General features: G+C 46.3%; 1 protein-coding gene and 1 long non-coding RNA gene across 6 annotated transcripts in view; one reads left to right on the forward strand and one right to left on the reverse strand.

Moving 5' to 3' along the window:
* The first annotated feature begins 162 nt into the window (after positions 1–162).
* Positions 163–20,811, forward strand: part of LOC128331836 (tubby-related protein 3-like) — a 43,030-nt gene continuing 22,381 nt past the window's right edge. For 3 of the 4 annotated variants that reach the window (XM_053265758.1, XM_053265759.1, XM_053265761.1), the window contains exons 1-6: positions 163–184; positions 896–963; positions 9,193–9,239; positions 11,982–12,026; positions 16,726–16,777; positions 18,634–18,790. In XM_053265758.1, coding sequence (XP_053121733.1) covers positions 178–184; positions 896–963; positions 9,193–9,239; positions 11,982–12,026; positions 16,726–16,777; positions 18,634–18,790 — 376 coding nt within the window. In that variant the 5' untranslated portion in view covers positions 163–177. Of the gene's footprint in view, positions 185–895; positions 964–6,029; positions 6,412–9,192; positions 9,240–11,981; positions 12,027–16,725; positions 16,778–18,633; positions 18,791–20,811 lie in introns of those variants that run through there. The other variant, XM_053265760.1, reaches the window with a different exon arrangement.
* Positions 14,903–19,967, reverse strand: LOC128331838 (uncharacterized). Of its 2 annotated transcripts, none has more exons than XR_008310455.1 (3): positions 19,805–19,967; positions 16,701–16,918; positions 14,903–15,476 (listed from the first exon to the last, which is right to left on the reverse strand). It is a non-coding gene; the product is annotated as an uncharacterized LOC128331838 (long non-coding RNA). The 2 variants fall into 2 exon arrangements; XR_008310454.1 differs by lacking the exon at positions 19,805–19,967 and adding an exon at positions 18,594–18,627.

Genomic DNA, 20,811 nt, shown 5'->3' on the forward strand with positions numbered 1-20,811 from the left:
TCGGGAATTGCGGTGGGTTTTACCTTGAGGCAAGAGCAAGACGCAGCGAAACTTGTTCTGAGTGCAGGCACCAGCCCTGGCACTGCTGTAGGCTTAAGTCAAGAAGGCATCTGAGCATGAGCAGTGTGCTTTGCACATCGCAGAGGAATATCATGTTAGGGATAAATAAAACTCTTCATGATGAGTATGTATACACATGTTTAATGCATTTGATGAAGTGGGCTCTGACTCATGAATCTTCTGCTGCAGTAAATTGATTCTGTTAACATGCCCTAAGATTCTTGGTTGGTTTTGCTGACTGTAGCAGAATAATAGGGCTACCCTTTTGATCAGATAAGATTTTATTTACAGTTCTAGACCAGCAAAATAAATACAGTGGAGCACACTGCTCTCAACGTTTAGAAATACCAAACAAATTATGGCTAGCCTTTTGGATTTTGCTTCCTTACTAAGCTTGTCAACTCTGGGCCTACTGGCATGGATGCATGCCAGGCAGAAATTCAACAGGGGCAGATGTCTTAGGAAGGAGATACAGTGAGCAAAAAAGAAAATTAATGAACAAAGCTTAAGATTGATAACAGTGGCTAGAAAGTATCCTATAGAAGCCTAATAAATATTATAATCTTAGGGCAATAAAACAACTTGGATGACAGCTGGAACGACACTGGAGATAGAGTCCTGATTAATCTGACCGAACACAGGCTAGAACCCATTTTAGGGACTACTCCATGGTGGTGGGGGTGGTGAAGAAATGCTTTTTCTCTGCCTCCATTGCATCTGCTCAGTGCAGACCAACTGAGCTGTACCGTGTAGCAAAGACATTTCTCCACACATCCCATAATGGGTGAGGAACCATCTACAGCCCTTTGTGATCAGTTTTCATGTCATTTTGCAGATAAAGTCGCTCGCATCGGTGCTGATCTGGACTCCAGGGTTTTTACAGTTCCGGCAGACGTGCCTCGGGTACCAGCTGGTCCTTTTGTGTTGGATTATTTTTGGTTAATACAACCTGAGGATGTGGACAAGTTTCTGAGCAATGTGCAGGCAACATCTTGTGCTCTTGACCCTTGCCCTTCATGGCTAATAAAATCTGCCAGGGAGGGTACAGGCAGATGATTGGAGGTTATATTCAATGCCTCAATAAGGGAGGACAAGCTACCACCATGCCTCAAAGAGGCAATGGTTACCCACACCTTAGTCATATCACGGCTGGATTACTGTAATGTGCTCTATGTAGGGCTGCCCTTGGAGAATATTCGGAAACTGCAGCTAGGATGTTATCTGGAGCTGCCCACTGGAACCATATTACCCCCATTCTGAAAGAGCTACACTGGCTGCCAATCTGTTCCCAGGTCAATTCAAGGTGCTGGTTTTGACCTTTAACAGTTTGAGCCCTGGATACCCGAGGGACTGCCTGCTCCCAAGGGTTTCTGCCTGCTCGACAAGGTCATCAGAGCGGACCTGCTTCATGTGCTGACAATGAGGGAGGCTCGCCTGTCGTGCATGTGGAACAGGGCCTTCTCAGTCACTGCCCCCAGACTTGCGAATATTCTCCCGGTGAGCCTCCGCTCCACAGTCTCCATCAAAGTTTTTAGAAAGCGAGTAAAATCTTGGCTTTTACCCAGGCTTTTAAATGAGTCTTTTGTTTGCTGCTGCTTTGTATCTTATGGTTATATTGTACCTGTTTTTTAAACTTTTAATTAGATTTGTATTTTTACATTCCATTTTAATTCTTGTGTAGTTTTTAATGTTTTTATATAGTTTTTAAATATTTTGTAAAAGGCTTTGAGATTATCTTAATGAAAGGCGGAATAAACATTTAACAATCTAATTAATTAATTAATTAATTAATTAAAATATAAGAAAGGGAGAAATGGTTTTGGAAATGCTAGAGTTGTCAATTCACATTTTCCCCTAAAAGAGCAAGAGTCGGCAATGGTTTTGGCTAAGTAGCAAGGTGTGTAATTTTCAGCCACTGCAGAGAGACCCGGGTTCACATCCTTGCTCAGCCATGAAATTAACTGGGTGTGTTTAAACCAGTCACTTACCTCTTGGCCAATGATGAGGCTAAACCCCTGCTAACTTGGCAAAGAGGCACCTTTTAATGTGGTGGTTCTCTTTATTTAGCAGGGGGAGAGTAACTGGCCCTATCCACCCCCAGGACAGTACCTCCAGTGACTGTTGCTGGTGCATATCTTATGTTTCTTTGTAGATTGTGAGCCTTTTGGGGACAGGGATCCATCTTATTTGTTTGTTATTTCTCTGTGTAAACTAGGCTTGTGCCCGAAACATTTCGGAGGCCATTATGGAGGCCTCCGAAACGTTTCGGCTCCGGGGGCCGTTTCGGTGCTTCGGCACTGGCGGGGGTAGTCCTTTAAGGGCGGGGGAGGGTGCACTTACCCCTCCCGCCGCATATCCCCCGCCGGCGCTCCGTCACTGTTAAGCCCCTCGGGGCGGCAGCGTTCCTCCCTGCCGCCCCATTTCTGTCATCGGCCGGAAGTGGCTGGAAGAAGCAAGCGCGCATGCGCCCGTTGTGCGCGCGCACCCGCACGGCAGATGGGCGCGTGCATGCCCACAATGGGCGCATGCGCGCTTGCTTCTTCCGGCCACTTCCGGCCGATGACAGAAACGGGGCGGCAGGGAGGAACGCTGCCGCCCCGAGGGGCTTAACAGTGACGGAGCGCCGGCGGGGGATATGCGGCGGGAGGGGTAAGTGCACCCTTCCCCGCCCTTAAAGAACTACCCCCGCCGGTGCCGAAGAAACTTCGTGCACATCCCTAGTGTAAACCGCCCTGAGCCGTTTTTGGAAGGGCGGTATAGAAATTGAATACATAATAATAATGATGATGTAGATGTAGGATAGGAGCTGTGTACATTGCCTTGAGATCCCTGAGGGGTGGAAGAAAGAAATGTAATAAATAAATGGGGTTTTGTACCTGTAAACAATAAATATAAGATTTTTCAAGCAACTTGTGGGTATTTTGGCACTCCCCAAGGAACCTTTGATTTGTGTTTTGAGGTACATGGTTGAAATCTATGCTATATGTATAGAAATGTATGAAGATGCATACCATTTGATGTAACCAGTGGCGTTTATACACAATGTATATCTTGCCTTTCCTCTCTAAAATTGGGCATTCAAGGAAGGTTAAATATTCAGTATAGGACACAATAAAGTCAAAGTTTTGTGGAGGGAAAGAGAGCTAGTCTTGTGATAGCAAGCATGAATTGTCCCCCTTTGCTAAGCAGGGTCTGCCCTGGTCTGCATATAAATGGGAGACTATTCCATTCATGTGAGCATGGCAAGATATTCCCCTTGGATGGGGCCACTCTGGGAAGAGGTTCTGCATGCTTCCATGCAGAAAGCTCCAAGCCCCCCCCCCCCCGGCATCTCCAAGATGATGGGGCTGGGAGAGACTCCTGCTTGCAGCCTTGGAGATGCCGCTGCCAGTCTGTGTAGACAATACTGAGCTAGGTGGACAAATAGTCTGACTCGGTAGAAGGCAGCTTCCTATGTTCCTATAGTATTAAAAACATCACAGCCAAGGAGAAAAAAAAAATGCCCAGGTACAGGAGACAAAAAGAGCAAGCAAACAACAGGCAGGTAGGTCGACTGCTTGCCAAAACCAGAAATGTCTGTACTAAATAGTAGAAAACCAGAAGAGGCAGGGTTAAACAACTCTTATGGAGTTGGGATTTCCACAATCTGGGTGCTGCCAGAGAAGGCCTTTTCCTTTATTCCAGTGTTGTTGTGATCTGCCCAGTGAACATTTTTTAATGGGGTGGCTAACAAAGTTTATTATTATTATTAATAATAATATTATTATTTACATTTTATATCCCGCTCTTCCTCCAAGGAACCCAGAGCGGTGTACTTAGGTTTCTCCTCACAACAACCCTGTGAAGTAGGTTAGGCTGAGAGAGAAGTGACTGGCCCAGAGTCACCCAGCAAGTTTCATGGCTGAATGGGGATTTGAACTCGGGTCTCCCTGGTCCTTATTTATTCCCACCAACTGAACCTCTGAGGGACACACAGAAAAGCCTCCAACTGACTGTAGTAGGGGATTAGAGGCTTCATACAGGAGCAGACAGTCCTTGAGGTATCCTGGCCCTAAATTTTGTAGGACTTGAAGGGTAATGACCAGCATGTTAAGTTGTACCTGGAAGCAAACTGGCAACCAGTGAAGATGAAAGAGGAGTGAAATAACATGCTCTCAAAAATTGGCTGTGGCCAGTGGCCTGCATCAGCATTCTGTAGCAACTGAAATTTCCAAACACTATTTTTAGGGCAGTTCCGTGTAGAGCAACTTGCAGTAGTCAAGCCTTGAAGTAACTAAGGCATATGTTAGATCAATTGCTGGAGCTGGCATTTTTCAGGGTTCAGCTCTCTCCTTAGGCTCTCCAGAGGCTAAATCTTGGAGTGAATGGATGAATGCATCTTGTCCGTTAGTACACATGTTTGCATGAATGCTAAAACACTACGGAATGCACAGCCTGCCATTTCACCAATTGCAACTGCAAAGGTTGAACTACTGATAATATATGATAGGGAAAAATGTTTATCTAATTTAAAATTAGCCAAAAAAAATCATTTTTTACTTTTAAATCAATTATGGAGGAAGGGCTATTTCAGAGTAAGGTCAGTTCAGGTGTCACAGAAAAGTGGTTAAATCTTAGGTCTGCCTGGTGCCCTCGAACCTTGGGAGCATGCACTCCCCTCTCCCTTACCCATGTGAGTTTTCAGAAGAATTTTACTCCCAGTTTAGGTTAGAAACAAACCAGGATTGTTTGTGAAGTCTGAACAGACAGATCTTGGTTTATTCTATCCATTTTCCTGAAATAAACCTAAGTATGAAACGAAGGTTTGAAGTGAGTTTCAGATCTCCGTTTATTTGACACAAGCTGGTTAGGGAAAAGCAACATCAGTCAATTTGGACATTATAACCCACCAATCCTGGTCCCCCCCCCGCTACCCCCCCAACTGTGATTGGAAGCAGGATTCTTCCAACTCACACATGGACAGAAAGGAGTTTGTGCTGCTGATGCTTGGCGACATGTAGAACCACGATTTAACTTTGGTTCCCTGTGATGTCTGAACCAGCTCTAAATGTATCCTGCATCCCAGCAGCAGTGAAGAATCTTCAAAAATGTGTAACAGTGGGGTGAAGCTTATGAAGTGATGCTTGATGTGAGAAATAGGGCATGTACTGTATCTATTTTAATCTGAAATCTTGGAGAGTTTATATTTATTATCTTGAAAGCCATTTTAAAATTTTTGAAAAACTAGATAGTGGCGTTTTGTTTTTTTGGTAATAAGCTTAATTTGATACATTGTTATGTAATAAGGGGTGTTATTTTTTAATAATGAAAAATAAATAGAAGAATCAGACAGTTACCTATTTAGGCAGCGGAGGAAGCAATTGATGAAAATAACGGGAATTTATAGAGAGGAAAGGCAGAAGGGATCGGTCATAGAAACAGCGGAACAGGGAGGAAAGTGAGGAGGACGAGGAACTGGATTGCAAGATGAGAGCAATATGATCTAGATCAGGGGCTCACAACCCTTGGTCCCCAAATGTCAGGGCCCCAAAAATCAGCCTTTGTCCATTATGGCAGGGGATGATGAGCGTTGTAGTCCAACATCATCTGGGGACCACAGGTTGAGAATTTCTAATCTAATGGTATCTGAGTACAATTGGACAAGTGCAACAAGCCAGAGACTGAAGATTATGGCACACAGAAAGAATGGTAATGCTGTAATCTACTCCCCGCAAAAAGAGAGAGAGAGCCCCCATGTCAGACATTATGGAGCCATTGTGGTAGTGCAGAAGGTCCCTCCTTCAGTCTCTGGCATCTCCAGGAAGAAGGGCTTCCAATCATGCTGGAACCAGCCAAGCAGGCTCAAAACTGGCAAGCTAAGAAGAAAACGCATGGTGAATCCTGTTGTCTACACATTCTAGAATTCTCCATTCCGGAACAGAACACCTTTTAGCCTTTGTGGTCTGGCACTGCCATGGTTATCCATTGTTCAATGAGAAAACAGTAACCTGTTTCACAAGTCCAGCCCAGAGCACTACATGAACTAGAGCTCAGAGTAGCGACAGCGAGTTGTAGGAGGAATATTATTACCTCTTTTTTTTTTTTTTAAGGAGCCAAGTTCCGAGTTTCCATCTCTGGCTGACTTTTTAACCTCGGTTCCCTAAGGGAAGTTGTTCTTTGCCTATAGTAATGCTGTTTAAGAACTTGTGACATCTTTGCAAAGTCTGAAAGGACTCATTTGCCCAATCCAGACTCATCTACTCAGAGTATATTGCTTGGATTTCTAGAGAAGATTTTTTAAAAGTACGTTGAGCCATGCTCAGTTGGAATGATGATATCAGCATGCCAAAAAGAATGAAATCTCCAGAGGAGGTAAAATAATGAAGTGAAAGAATGGTTGTAACTGGGCAAAGGGGCCCTTTCAAAGGGGTGGATCTCATATTTTAACATCTCTCCAGTGGCTCTTGTGCATGTGTGCTTTGTGTGTGTGTTTAAATTGTGAACCATTTTGGGATAGGACACCATTTTCCCATTCTTTTTGTGCCACCTGAAAATATGTCCCTGAGTGTTGTGCAGCCCTTGGGGGACATATTTTCGGGTGGCACAGAGGGCTTCCTGGACGCTTTCCAGATTACCCGCTACAACAGTTGGTAGTTTACTTTGGCTTGGCAGGATTGTATTGAAACCGTAAATAAACGGTGTTGTGCGAAGCCACCAGCGGGGGGAGCAGTCTTTTCTAGCTTGCGCAAACCTCCTACAATGGGAAAATACAGCTATTTTTTTACAACATTGTAACACTGTAACACAAAGATAAAACCCAAAAGAAAGCATTGGAAATGTGGATGGCACTTTGCTGACCAGGGAAATGACTTCACTAGCAAGCCAGAGGTTGCCGGTTCGAATCCCCACTGGTATGCTTCCCAGACTATGGGGAATCACTGGGCTCTGTGGTCGCCAGGAGTCGACACCAACTCGATGGCACACTTTACTTTATCTTGCTGACAACATAGGGACTGTGATGTCGAAGCAGAGGCAGTACAGAAGCACACTTAACGGACATGTAGTGACACTGTTGTAGCATGTAATCTGGAAAGCACCCTGGAGAATAGGAGGGCATCAAAAAATGCTGCTTTCCTGCAGCAGTTAGTTGGACATTCTGTTAGCCTGCTTTCTCACTGCACTGGCTGTATTTCAGCCAATTGCAAGCCCATATTTTCTTGGCGCACATGCACACAGACATGCACACATCTACACCTACATGAGCCAGCGTGGTGTAGTGGTTAGAGTTCTGGACTAGGACCGGGGAGACCTGAGTTCACATCCCCATTCAGCCATGAAACTCACTGGGTGACTCTGGGCCAGTCACTTCTCTCTCAGCCTAGCCTACTTCACAGGGTTGTTGTGAAAGAGAAACTCAAGTATGTAGTACACCGCTCTGGGCTCCTTGGAGGAAGAGCAGGCTATAAATGTTAATAATAATAATAATAATACATCTACATGTCCTTATACATGTGCACACTTTCCCTCTTGCTCACCCTTACACATGCATTCTCCTGAAAATACACAGCTGCACTCAGTAACAGCCAGTTGGTGCTCACACAGCCCACTTCTACTACAACTACGGATAGTTATTATATACCACTTTTCAACAAAAGTTCCCAAAGTGGTTTACAGAGAGAAATAAAAAATAAACAAAGTTGGCTCTCTGTCCCCAAAGAGCTCATAATCTAAAAATAAACCTCAGATAGACCCCAGCCAGAGCCACTGGAGGGATGCTGTCCTGGGGTTGGGTAGGGCCAGTTGCTCTCCCCCTGCTCAGTAAAGAGAATTGCCACTTTTAAAAGGTGCCTCTTTGCTCAGTTAGCAGGGGAGAGAGCTCTGTGCACGCTTCCAAAGCCAGTGTGCATAATGCACTTTTCAAAGCACAAGGCATCGGTCCTGGAGACTTAAGATGGACAAAGCTGATTAAGGAAGAGAGAATCTAATGCTGTTGGTGGTGGGGGAGAAGAGAAACTGCTCAACTGACCTCTACCTGCCTTAGGCAGCTGCAGTTAGAAGACAGCATCAGAACTGGAGAGAGGGGGCAGGATCCCACCTTATCTATTCTGTGCAGGTCTTTGAGGAGTTGGGACTCCTGAGTACTTTGGGAAGGGGGTAAGTTTGAAAAACAGAACTAGGATGTCTTTTCAGAGGCTCTAGCTGTATTCATTAAATGCTTCTGAGTTCTTCCGGCGTTCTCTAGCAAAAGGTGGAATTTAAATATTTTCAAGAATAATTTTTTAAGGGGCCAGGACACCTGGGTTCTCCAAGGAATGGGACCTAGTGATTTGTGTAGAGTAGCAGAGAAAAGCCAGGATTCCTGGTTTCTCAAGGAAGAGACTTGAGTCCGATAATTTAAAATTGAAGGGCTGGGGTGATGAATGCTGAGCTGTATATGAGAGGAAGGACAAATGGATGCTTAATGGCTTGGGTCCAGGGTATTTAAGAGAACACATCCTTTGTAATGAACCCTGCTGCCTGTTACTATCTTCTGGAGAGGTCCAGTTACGATTGCCACCGGCTTGTTTGGTGGTGACCCAGGACCGGGCTTTCTCTGCCCCGGGGTTTTGGAACATGCTCCCTGCTGAAATGAGCCCCTCCTCCTCTGTTTGTATTCAGGAAGATCCTCAAGACTCACCTGTTCTCGCAGGCTTTTAATTAGAATTAACGTTAATAATTTGTTTTAATAACTGTTTTCTGCTGCTGTTTTTATTGTGTTTCTGTTTTATGCTACTGTCTTTATTATTTCATGCATTTTAATCTGTGTTGATTTCTAAATATGGTTTTAAATTTTGTACACTGCCTACAGATGTGCATATCAGGCGGTATTAAAATATGATAGATAGATCAATCAATAATAAAAGTACGTTGTGGTTCTTCTGTATCAACGTCCTCCTTTCTGCTTGCCAGATGCAGTTGGATCCTCCTCCAAGGGAACCATCTCCTTTATTATTTCATGCATTTTAATCTGTGTTGATTTCTGAATATGGTTTTAAATTTTGTACACTGCCTACAGATGTGCATACCAGGCGGTATTAAAATATGATAGATAGATCAATCAATAATAAAAGTATGTTGTGGTTCTGTATCAACGTCCTCCTTTCTGCTTGCCAGATGCAGTTGGATCCTCCTCCAAGGGAACCATCTCCAAGGCGTAAGATGTAAGTTATGGGGGTGGGGCAGTGCTTCTGTGCATCCTGGTTCTCCTGCCTTGTTAATCTCCAGTGAGCTAATTCGGTCCCGTCTATTCTGGAGTGACAGCCGATGGTGCACCTTGCCATTGCCTTTGCACTTTTAATTCACGTGTTTTGCCTCCTGAGGTCATTTTCATTTAGTAACCTGCTTGTGAGTTGAGGCCAGAAGGCACGCCTATACTACAGACTCTGCCCATTTTAAACCAGGTTAGCTGTCCTGGCTAATCCCTGAAATACCAATCAGTTCACAAATTACAGGGAGCCAGAGAGGAGCCAGCCTCCTTGCTGTTTGTGATGAACCCCTTGGTTAGTGGTTATGGAAAGCTACGACAGGGGAACACAATTTGGCTAAAATTGGGATGAGTCACTGGATATGTGGTTTTCCCCAATAAAGACCTCCCTGCCTTTCCTTCTAAGCCACCAAATGGTGCAGTGGGGAAGTAACTTGCCTCGGGAGCAAGAGGTTGCTGGTTTGAATCCCCGCTGGTATGTTCCCCTGACTATGGGAAATACCTATATCGGGCAGCAGCGGTTTAGGAAGCTGCTGAAAGGCATCATCTCATACTGTGCAGGAGATGGCAATGGTAAACCCCTCCTGTATTCTACCAAAGAAAACCACAGGGCTCTGTGGCTGCCAGGAGTCAACACCAACTCAAGGGCACAACCTTACGTATCATTACCTTTTTTTCTGTCATATGAGCACTGCAACAAATAAACAGTTAAACTGCTAGAAATAAACTGAAATACACTGCTAGAAATAGGGTTTTAGCCAGCACAGAGAATTCCCCACAGTGCCTCCTTGTACTGAGTCAGACCATTGGTCCTTCTAGCTCAGTACTGCCTACACTGACGGGCAGCAGCAGCAGCTCTCTGAGGTTTCAGGCAGGGGAGTCTTTCCCAGCTCTGCTACCTACTTTTCTTAAGTACACTGGGGATTGAACTTGGGACTACTGGCAGCTCAAGACCTCTGTGTGTCCAAGGCAGGGTGCTAAATGTCCCCCCTTGTATGTACTCCCCTCCCCTTAACCCCCCCTCCATTTTTAAAGCAGGGAAAAGGAGGCCGTCTAGCCATCCCGTTGGTGCCCCACCAATCTGCTTCCTGAGGTGACTGCCTCACTTTGCCTCATGGAGGGCCGCCCCTGCCTGAGAGCTTCTGCATGCAAAGCATCGGCTCTATAACTGAGGATCAAAACAGACTCGACTCTGACGGTGTTATTCATGGGTCCATCTTTGTCTTAAGTAAAATAGTAGTTCTCCCTGTGTGTGAGGGGGTAATCAGGAATGGGAGCGCAGCATAAGGGGCACGCATACCTTTCCTCTTGTACTGTGGGCCCCCCCGCAAATGGCCTCCCAAAAGAGTTGGGACAGTAGTTTTCATTGGCACCGCTGTTTCAGGCTTGCATTAAGAGCCCTGCAGGGGAGCTGTTTATAACTCTGTTAATAAACCTCTTGATGTCGCTTTCTGTGTGGAGCACCCAGAGGTTTCCCAGACGGCAGGAGGAAGTGGCTTAAGTTAGGACGAGAATACATAGTGCATTTAAGTGCATTTATTTATTTATTTATTTGTTTGACATCTTTTTATAGATTTAACATATATTTATATAAGCATAAATAAGCATAAACCGAAGTAAACCTGTAAAGCTTAAAAAACATTTCTGCTTTGTATTAAAGTTGGCTGCAGTTCCTTATGATTTTTTCAAACCTAGAATTGTTCATATGGCATGCTTCCCCTGCCCCGTCCTTCTCGCCAGTTTCTGGCCAATAGGTTTGTAGAGGAGGTGGGGATGCCACGCCTCCTCCTCCCTATGGGTGCATTCACCTATGCCAAGGTAGGGAAGGAGTAGGAGTGTTTTCATGCGCGGTGGGTGGATGGCTTTGTTTTTTAACCTCTAATTTATATATATTTACCTCCCTCCTCCTCCTCCTCCTCCTCCCACCGTGGCTGATCTTATGCTCCCTGGCCCCTGCTGTTTTGGGGCAAGGGAGATGCCACACATCCTCTCTCTCTGGCACAAGAGACGAATGGCATCCCCCCACGAAACAGTGGGGAATGTAATGGCAGTGACAGTGAGAGGAGAAAGAGGCAGGAGATGGCACAGCAGGGCAAGCCAAGGAAGGGGGCGGCATGGAGGGGCTAGAACCAGCCCCCACAAACAAGCAGTGGGGGGGACAGGGGCAGTCACAGGCTGGCTACATCCCTGATAAAGGTAAAGTATGCCTTTGAGTTGGTGTTGACTCCTGGCAGCCACAGAGCCCTGTGGTTTTCTTTGGTAGAATACAGGAGGGGGTGACCATTGCCATCTCCCGCGCAGTTTGAGATGATGCCTTTCAGCACCTTCCTGTATCGCTGCTAGTCTGGGAAACATACCAGCGGGGACTAGGGAGGTAATTTACCACTGTCCTTGTTGAAGGACGCCATCTTAACAGACCAACTGTGATGTATACACTCACATGGTATACAAATATACGGAGTAAATATATAAGATGGGGGAGCATCATATGGCCCTTTGCCTCAGGCAGCAAAATATCTTGCCGATGTGTTCCATGGCAGATTTTGGCAAGAGAAGGATTTGGTAACATACCTTATTAGGAGTGGTTAACATTTTTGCAGCAAGGACCAGTACCTCTCTTGGTTGTTTGCTGATGTCTCAAAAAGGCTGACTTGACATTTGGAAAGGGTTCTGATCCACTTGCACTGTTTTCTTGCAGCCTCATGGACGCCTCGAGTAAAAACCCCACACTCAGCCCTGGGAGGTAAGAAAAATGCAACATTGAACAAGAAGCCTTGCTTAATCTTTGTGCCTTGCTATTAAGCTAACGAGCAAGAATGTGGAAAAGCTGTGGCCAGCATCCTAATTAAGGCTGTGCATGTACCATGGACAAAGTTGCTTTAGTGCAGAGGTAGGCAACCTTGGCTCTCCCACTGGTGTTGAACTACAACTCCTATCATTCCCCAACCACATTAAATTCTGGCTGGGGATGATGGGAGTTATAGTTCAACGACTGCTGGAGAGCCAAGGTTGCCTACCCCTGCTCTAGCACAAGAAGATGGCGTAGTTTAGTTTGGGGTTTAGTTTGACTGCTCCGTCTACCCTCTGCAGGGGTGGTGGGCCGATTAAGATGGTCCGCCCCCGGAGGCTTATGGATCCGCTTGGATTTCAGACGGCCCTCGGGGAGTTTCCAGTGTCCAGAGCTGGTGACCCTGTCGAGGCCTTGGTTGATCTCTGGAATGGAGAGATGGCCCGGGCTGTTGACACGGTTGCCCCCAAGCGCCCTCTCCGGCTTGGTGGAGCCCGTTCGGCTCCTTGGTTTTCCTCGGAGCTTAGGGCGATGAAGCAACTCGGGCGACGGCTGGAGCGACGCTGGAGGAAGAGTCGTCACGAATCCGACCGAACACGGGCTAGAGCCCATTTTAGGGACTATGCCGTGGCGGTGGGGGCGGCGAAGAAATGCTTTTTCTCCGCCTCCATTGCGTCTGCTCAGTGCAGACAAACAGAGCTGTTTCGTGTGGTGAAAACCTTGCTCCACACATCCCCCCAGACAATGGGGGAGGAGCCATCTACAGCTCTTTGTGATCGGTTTGCCTGTCGCTTTGCAGATAAAGTCGCTTGCATCCGTGCTGACCTGGACTCCAGAGTTTTGGCAGTTCCGGCAGACGTGCCTTTGGTACCATCTGGTCCCGTTGTGTTGGATTCTTTTCAGTTGGTGCGGCCTGAGGATGTGGACAAGATCCTGTGCAGTGTGCGGGCGACTTCGTGCGCTCTTGACCCTTGCCCTTCATGGCTAATAAAAGCTGCCAGGGAGGGGACAGGTAGATGGCTGGAGGTGATCGTTAATGCTTCATTAAGGGAGGGCAGGATGCCATCGTGCCTTAAGGAGGCGGTGGTAAGACCTCTATTAAAAAAGCCCTCCCTTGATCCCTCCAGCCTGGACAACTATAGACCTGTGTCTAACCTCCCCTTTTTGGGCAAGGTGATGGAGCGTGTGGTGGCGTCCCAGCTGCAGAGGGTCTTGGATGATACGGATTATCTGGACCCTTTTCAATCTGGCTTCCGCCCCGGGTATGGGACTGAGACTGCCTTGGTCGCCCTAGTGGATGACCTACGCCGGGAACTAGACAGGGGGAGTGCGTCCCTGTTGGTTCTGCTGGACCTCTCGGCGGCGTTCGATACCATCGACCATGGTATCCTTCTGGGCCGCCTCTCGAGTATGGGAATCGGAGGCACTGCGTTGCAGTGGTTTCGGTCCTTTCTTGAGGGGAGGGTTCAGAAGGTGGTGCTGGGGGACTACTGCTCGGCCCCGTGGCCGTTGGCCTGTGGGGTCCCGCAGGGATCGGTCTTGTCCCCCATGCTGTTTAACATCTACATGAAGCCGCTGGGAGAGGTCATCCGGAGATTTGGACTGAGTTGTCAGCAATATGCGGATGACACTCAGCTCTATCTCTCCTTGTCATCTGATCCTAGGGAGGCGGTGGATGTCCTGAATCGGGGGCTGGAGGCCGTGATGGGTTGGATGTGGGCTAACAAACTGAAATTGAATCCAGATAAGACGGAGGTACTGTTGGTCAGTAGGAGAGCCAATCGGGATGAGGAGATTTTACCGGTTCTGGATGGGGTTGCACTCCCCTTGAAGGAGCAAGTACGCAGCTTGGGGGTACTACTGGACCCGGCTCTGCTTTTGGAAGCTCAGGTGGAGGCGGTGGCCAGGGGTGCCTTTGCACGGCTTCGGCTGGTGCGCCAGCTGCGTCCCTTTCTCGAGAAGGCAGATCTGGCCACGGTTACCCACGCCTTAGTCACGTCGCGGCTGGATTACTGTAACGCGCTCTACGTGGGGCTGCCCTTGAAGAATATCCGGAAACTGCAGCTAGTGCAAAACGCGGCAGCTAGGGTTTTATCCGGAGCTGCCCGTTGGGAACATATCACCCCCATTTTGAAAGAGCTGCACTGGCTGCCGGTTCGTTTCCGGGTCCAATTCAAGGTGCTGGTTTTGACCTTTAAAGCCCTAAACGGTTTGGGCCCGGGGTATCTGAGGGACCGCCTGCTCCCACGGGTTGCTGCCCGCTTGACAAGGACATCTGAGGAGGCCCTGCTCCAGGTGCCGACAATGAGGGAGGCCCGGCTGTCGTGCACTCGGGACAGGGCCTTCTCTGTTGCTGCCCCCAGACTCTGGAATGCTCTCCCAGTGGCCATTCGTTCCTCGGACTCCATCACGGCTTTTAGAAAGCTTTTAAAGACTTGGCTTTTTACCCAGGCTTTTACATGATCGTTTTCTACTGCAGCTTCTTTGTGTTTTTATTTGTTGTATTGTTTTTATGCCTGTTTTTATGTTTTTATATTTTTAACATGATATTTTAATTGTCTTTTTATTGTATGTTTTTAACTTTTGTAAACCGCCTTGGGGTTATCTTTTTAACGAAAGGCGGTATATAAATGCAAAAATAAAATAAATAAATAAATAAATAGTTGCATTAAGTCAGACAGATCTTCAGAATTGCGCTCTTGTGCAAAACAGGTGAGGTGTGTCACAGGTTGTGTACTTGGTTGTGCTCGTGCATCACTAGTCTGGAACGCAAACTCCAGACAACACAATTAGCTAGCATGGCAGCCTTGTGTGAGTGCAATGGTCCCAGACCTGTGGTCCTCCAGATGTTGCTGAACTACAACTCCCATCAACCCCAGCCACAATAAATTGTAGCTGGGGATGATGGGAGTTGTAGTTCAGCAACATCTGGAGGGACACAGGCTGGGAACCCCTGTGCTAGTGCAACATCCTTGCATGAGCATAGTGTTGGGATGTTGGCCAGAAGTACATTCCTTAAATGAATGAAAACCCCGCTGAAAACTACAAAACCACCCAGAGACGCAAGTTTTGGGTGGTTTAGAAATATCTTAAAGAAATGAATGATAAATGGCATAGCATGGTAGCTATGTGGCAGAGGCTGGGCCTATACATGCAACAGAATCAGTGTGATTGTCATGGCTTCTCTGGAGGAATAATCAGGACTAGACTTGGGGAGAATATGCCACTCCAGTATTCTCCAAAATTCCACAAGTAGGGGAGATATGGGAGGGGGCGGGGCGAGGAATGCAGATGAATTTCTACTGAACTCTGATCTCTCGAATTTCCTCTGAAATTCTCATGAGGGTCTTTTTCTTCAGCGCAGCAGCTGGCCATCCAGAAATGAGTCCCTCCGACAAACAGGACCTTAATTCAGGAGAAGAAAGTGAGGAAAAATCAATAACAGCCAGCCACCATTGAGAGGGACAGAAAGAACTGAGACTCCTTGGATTGTTGCTTGCTTTCTGTTTAAGGGCAAGGTAGTCCACAAGTGCCTGATAGAACCTATTTAATTTTATAATCTGGTTTATGAACAAAATCACATTTCCCTCCCAAGATCAGAGACACTAGCTTACAGAATTCTTTTCCCCCAGACAGTGAGTAACTTTGTTTCTGTGATTTTGGAAAAAATGTGATTTTGTTCATAAACCTGATGATATGATAGAATAGAATCTATCAACCACTTATGCAGTCTTTAAATAACAAATATAAAATAACAGAAATCTCAATTCAGTCTTTTTTCCTGAGTATGCTCCTTAACATATTCTGGAGATCAGCTTTCTCTGTTAACATGCCCCCAAGGAGCCATATAGGGATATGTGAATTGTTCCTGTGTGTGAAAATGCAAGAGGTGAGAAATGCTGAATGTGAGCTAAATTCTTTCATCCTTCCTCCAAGCAAAGAAAATGTGAAAGAACAGTGCTTGGAGAATATTCTAATCAGAACCAATTTGATGAGGGTGCTGTTAATTCTCTGTTAGACATCCTTAACCCTCTTCACTGAACTCCAGATCTTGGAGAGAGGGAAAGAGAGTCTAAATCTGTGGTGTAGTTATACTACAGGCAGCCTGGAAAGAAGGGCGCCTAACAACATTCCAAACAAATGCAAGATTTAGATTTAGAGTATTCCTCCTATTTAAAGCGGAGTCCTCCTGTTCCTTCCTCATTTTTAACTCCTTTTTCAGTCAGTGTGAACAATGCAAACATTAAAGAGTGTTAAGGACAGAAACTAAGCTGAAGTAATTATATCCCCATGAATATTTTATTTATTTATCCAGCTTATTTCTGAATAAAACTCAGGCCTCTGGGCAGTTTACAACAAAGCAGATTAAAGACCAGGTTAAAATATAGCCTTGGGGGTTGAAGGATCTTTCTGCAAGCCACTTTCCCGTCCCACAAATGGCTGCCTCTTGGGGCATTTGTGAGGTCACAGAGTTCTTTCAGCGCCATGGCATTCAGAATCCCCGGGAAATAACATTCCTGGGGACTGGCCCGTCTGTAAGCGGGACTGCCCCTGGAGCTGGCAGGCCGAAGCCACATCTCAGAATGTACCGAAATCTGTACCGCCTCCTCTGTTCCTTCCCCAGTTTACCTGGTGACCTCTCTCTTTCTTTCAGCAACGTCAGCGATGAAGCAGCAACTGTCCGGAAGCAGAAACTGGAATTCCAGGTACTTGGATAGGGAAGGCTTTGACTGCTAGATTCCCAGAGGCAGATGATTTGCGTAGTGCTGAGGGTCACCTTGGAATAGGGTTGCCATATTCTGGTGTTCCAAATCCGAGAGCCTAATTTGCATATTATGTAAATTGGCCTGAAAATAATTTTGCATATGCAAATTAGCATCTGCACTTTCCAGCTGATTTGTATTTGCTCCGGCTATCTACCAACTGGGGGATATCTGGGGAAGATATCTTTGCCCGACCATTTTCCTTGACATATTAACAGCAGAAATATAACCAAAATTAAAAATTAAAAATTCAACAGTTTTTTAATTAAGGCTGCAATTTTGTACACACCTATTTGAGAGAAGATCTGATTGAAACCAAGGGTGCTTACTCCTAAGTAGGTATGCATTGAATGTAAAGCCAAGGAAGTCTTTAAACATTACAATACATAGTCTGGTAGGCAGGCAGTGATTTACATCAAAAGTAAATTATCCTCTCTACTGCCCTATAGAGATCCCCTGCTGATAAAATAAAGGCAACATTCCTCAGGGGATTACTGTACTAGTGAAAGTGAAATCCTGCTAGCCAGCCTCCCGTGCCTCTCTTAATCCAAGTCCAGTGGCTGAGCGGAATAGTGATTGCATGTTTTGCTCCATAACTCTGCTTCTACAAGGGCTAGAGTTTAGCTTTTTTTTAAAATGAAAGCTGAAATCTGGGCAAATCCGGGTGAGATGCTTAAAATCCAGCTGAAACCTCAAATTCTGGGGTGCATGGCAACTCTGCCTTGGAACCATCTCTTGAACCACGGATCTGTGGTTCCTCGGCATGTTTTACTACAGTTGACAGCACTTGGCTGAAAGAAGGGCCACAGCACAGTGGCAAAGGGCCTGCTTTGCAGGCTGCAGGTCCCAGATTCAGTCTCTAGATAGGGCCGCATTATTGACATGCTGAGACCCTAAGCCAGGCCTGCTCAACTTAGCACCCCCCAGCTGTTTTTGAAATACAACTCCCATAATCCAAAAATGTGTTAAACAAACAAACAAAACGTATCACATGATTCCATCAGTCAGTTTCTGCTTTTTTTCTAGCAAGAAGTCTGAATGGACCCAGCTAGGGAGAGGCCAAACCCTTCAGCATTGCAGAGATTAAATTAGGGGCCTGTTTGTGTTTGGTATACAGGGCTGGTGTCTGCACATGGCAACCTGATGCAGTTGTGAGGGAGGGCTCAAGCACCCTGGGGCGGGGAGCACCACTGATGCCGGCCCTGGTCCCTGGGGGAGCATTAGGCCTAGGTGGGCAGAGCCACTCCAGTACCTGGAGACACTGGACCTTGGATCCAGTCCAGAGTGATGCCCTAATCTGTAGCTGGTGGCACTCCAGACAGGACAACTGTGCACAGAGCTATAGGTTGCCAGGTCTAGCCCTGAGCTCATTGCTCTTGAGAAATGCAAGCCTGAGACCTCCTGGAGCAAATGGAATTAGCTGTGTGTAAACAATAATGCATAGAATGGGATCCACAGACCCACACTGTGGGTCTGTGGATCCCATTCTATTCATTAATATTTAGAAATATTTATTTACCCTTTAAAAAAAAATCTCTTATAGCAAAAGTTGCAAGAAAATGGTTCCCTGTCCCCAAAGAGATCATAAGCCGGCCCTGACTCAAGGACAGCTGAAAAGGCTAGCTGGCCCTGACTCAAGGACAGCTGAAAAGGCTAGCTGGCCCTGACTCAAGGACAGCTGAAAAGGCTAGCTGGCTTTGACTCAAAGGCAGCTGTATTTTAGGATCCCACTATAAGCAAGCAGTGCCCTCTTTCTCACCCTGCTTTCCTGTCTGGCTGCCTCTCTGTGTCCCCTCCAGCGCCGAATCATTGAAAAGAAGCAACGCCGCAAGCGCCAGGAGCCTCTCATGGTGCAGGCCAACACGGACTCTAAGATGAAGGGGCGCCGTGGGAGGCGCAAGCCCGAAGAACGCACCCCACTCATGGAGTCTTGTAGTGAGCACAGTCTGTGCAATGGTGAGCAGTGCCTGCCTGCCCGGCCCAGAATATCATGTGGCCTAGCAGCTTACTCTTAGGCCTGATTTCTGTGTGCTGCAGGATGGGCTGGGAGAGCAGGCCATGCTATTTCAGACGGCAGGTCAGAGCCACCATGCTTTTGGGTGTGGAAAACACCCTGCAAGTAGAAGGCTAGCATGGCCGGAAGAAAGATTCTAGCTCAACTCCCCTGGTGTGCTAATTTCTACTTGCAGGGAGTTTGTTTATTTACTACATTGATATACCACTCTTCCTTCAAGGAGCCCAGAGAGGTGCGCACATGGTTGTGTTTATCCTCACAACAACCCTGTGAGGTAGGTTAGGCCAAGAGATATGTCCTTAGGGCAGGGCAAACACCCCAGGTCCACTCTTTTAACCACCATTAAAATGAACTGGAAGGGCCTCCCACACTGGCTGATTTGCCCCAGGCCCTGCACCCTGCCAGGGCTCTCTAAGGACAGCCCATAAGTGACTGACCCAGAGACACCCAGTCAGTTTCATGGCTGAGTGGGGATTTGAACTCGGGTCTCCCCAGTCCTAGTCCAACACTCTATTGTGGAGCTGCACAAATTCAGCCCTCCTGTTGCTTTTGAACTACAGCTCCTATCAGCCCCAGTTATAGAAGCCAGGAATAATAGGAGTTGTAGTCCAACATGTGCAGGAGGGCTGAAGTTGTGCAGCCCTGTTCTAACCTCTACCAAAGTATGATCCCCCACCAGACTGCCGCAATTCAATCCATTCTGCCTCCTAAGAACTCTTCCAGCTCACTGCCACCCCATTCCACTGCAGGTGTGGATCCATCCCAAGGTACTTACTCTTCTTCTCTATTGGGCTGAGTTTAAGGGGGGATCTTAGGGAACATTGACTAATTTCTGCAAACAGGCCATGAAATTCCAATCAACAGAGAGAAGTTTTGTTGCTGTTTTTGAAGTCAGTCTCTCTGTAATTCTTTCAGATTTGCGTACATTTAAATAAATTATTGCAAATTAGGAATACCTGGTTTTTGCCACAGGGGAGGTCTTATCCACAAAGAGATCCATATTCCACAGGGCTCACCATGTGATGGAGTTTAGTTCCTTGCATCAGTCGCTCTGAGTAAGTGCTGCAGGCAGAGGTGGTATATTGTATACAGAAGTACAAACATGGGGAGGTGCCTCTGTTCAGCAGCCCAGCAGCTACCATCCCACAATTTGCAAGTGTGAATTGGGCCTGGATTTGTAGCTGAACTGGGATGTGAACTCAGAACTTTTAGAATCACAGCCAACACCCTTAGGTACTGGACCAAACATATCCCTCTAACCTAAACAGAGGAGGCAGTAGATATGACAAAATAACAACTCTGACAATTTTTAAAAAGACTTTAAGGACACATCTGTTCACCCAGGATTTTAACTGATACTGTTTTGATTGTTTTTAATGTTGTTTTAGAATATTGTTTAAAAAAATTTAAATTATTGTGTTTTAAATTTCTTGTTTTTGTTTTTAACTAATGTTTTAATGTTGTTTTCATCTTGTTATAAACTGCCCAGAGATGTAAGTTTTGGGTGGTATTAAAACGTGTAAAATAAATAAATAAATAATAAAATAAATATGTGGCCGTACTCAGTGGTAGAGCATCTGCTTTGCATGCAGAAGGTCCCAGGTTCAATCCCCGGCTTCTCCAAGTAAGGCTGGGAAAAATCCCTACCTGGAGTCCTGGAGATTCACTGCCTGTCAGCGTAGACAATACTGAGCTAGATGGACTGCTGGTCTGACTCAGTATTATTTATTTATTATTATTTTGCATTTATATCCCGTTCTTTCTCCAAGGAGCCCAGAGCGGTGTACTACATACTTAACTTTCTCTTTCACAACAACCCTGTGTAGTAGGTTAGGCTGAGAGAGAAGTGACTGGCCCAGAGTCACCCAGCTAGTATCATGGCTGAGTGGGGATTTGAACTCGGGTCTCCCCGGTCCTAGTCCAGCACTCTAACCACTACACTACACTGGCTCCCGGCGGCTTT

The sequence above is a fragment of the Hemicordylus capensis genome, chromosome 6 (genome assembly GCF_027244095.1).
Source record: "Hemicordylus capensis ecotype Gifberg chromosome 6, rHemCap1.1.pri, whole genome shotgun sequence".
Classification (NCBI taxonomy): Eukaryota; Metazoa; Chordata; class Lepidosauria; order Squamata; family Cordylidae; genus Hemicordylus; species Hemicordylus capensis.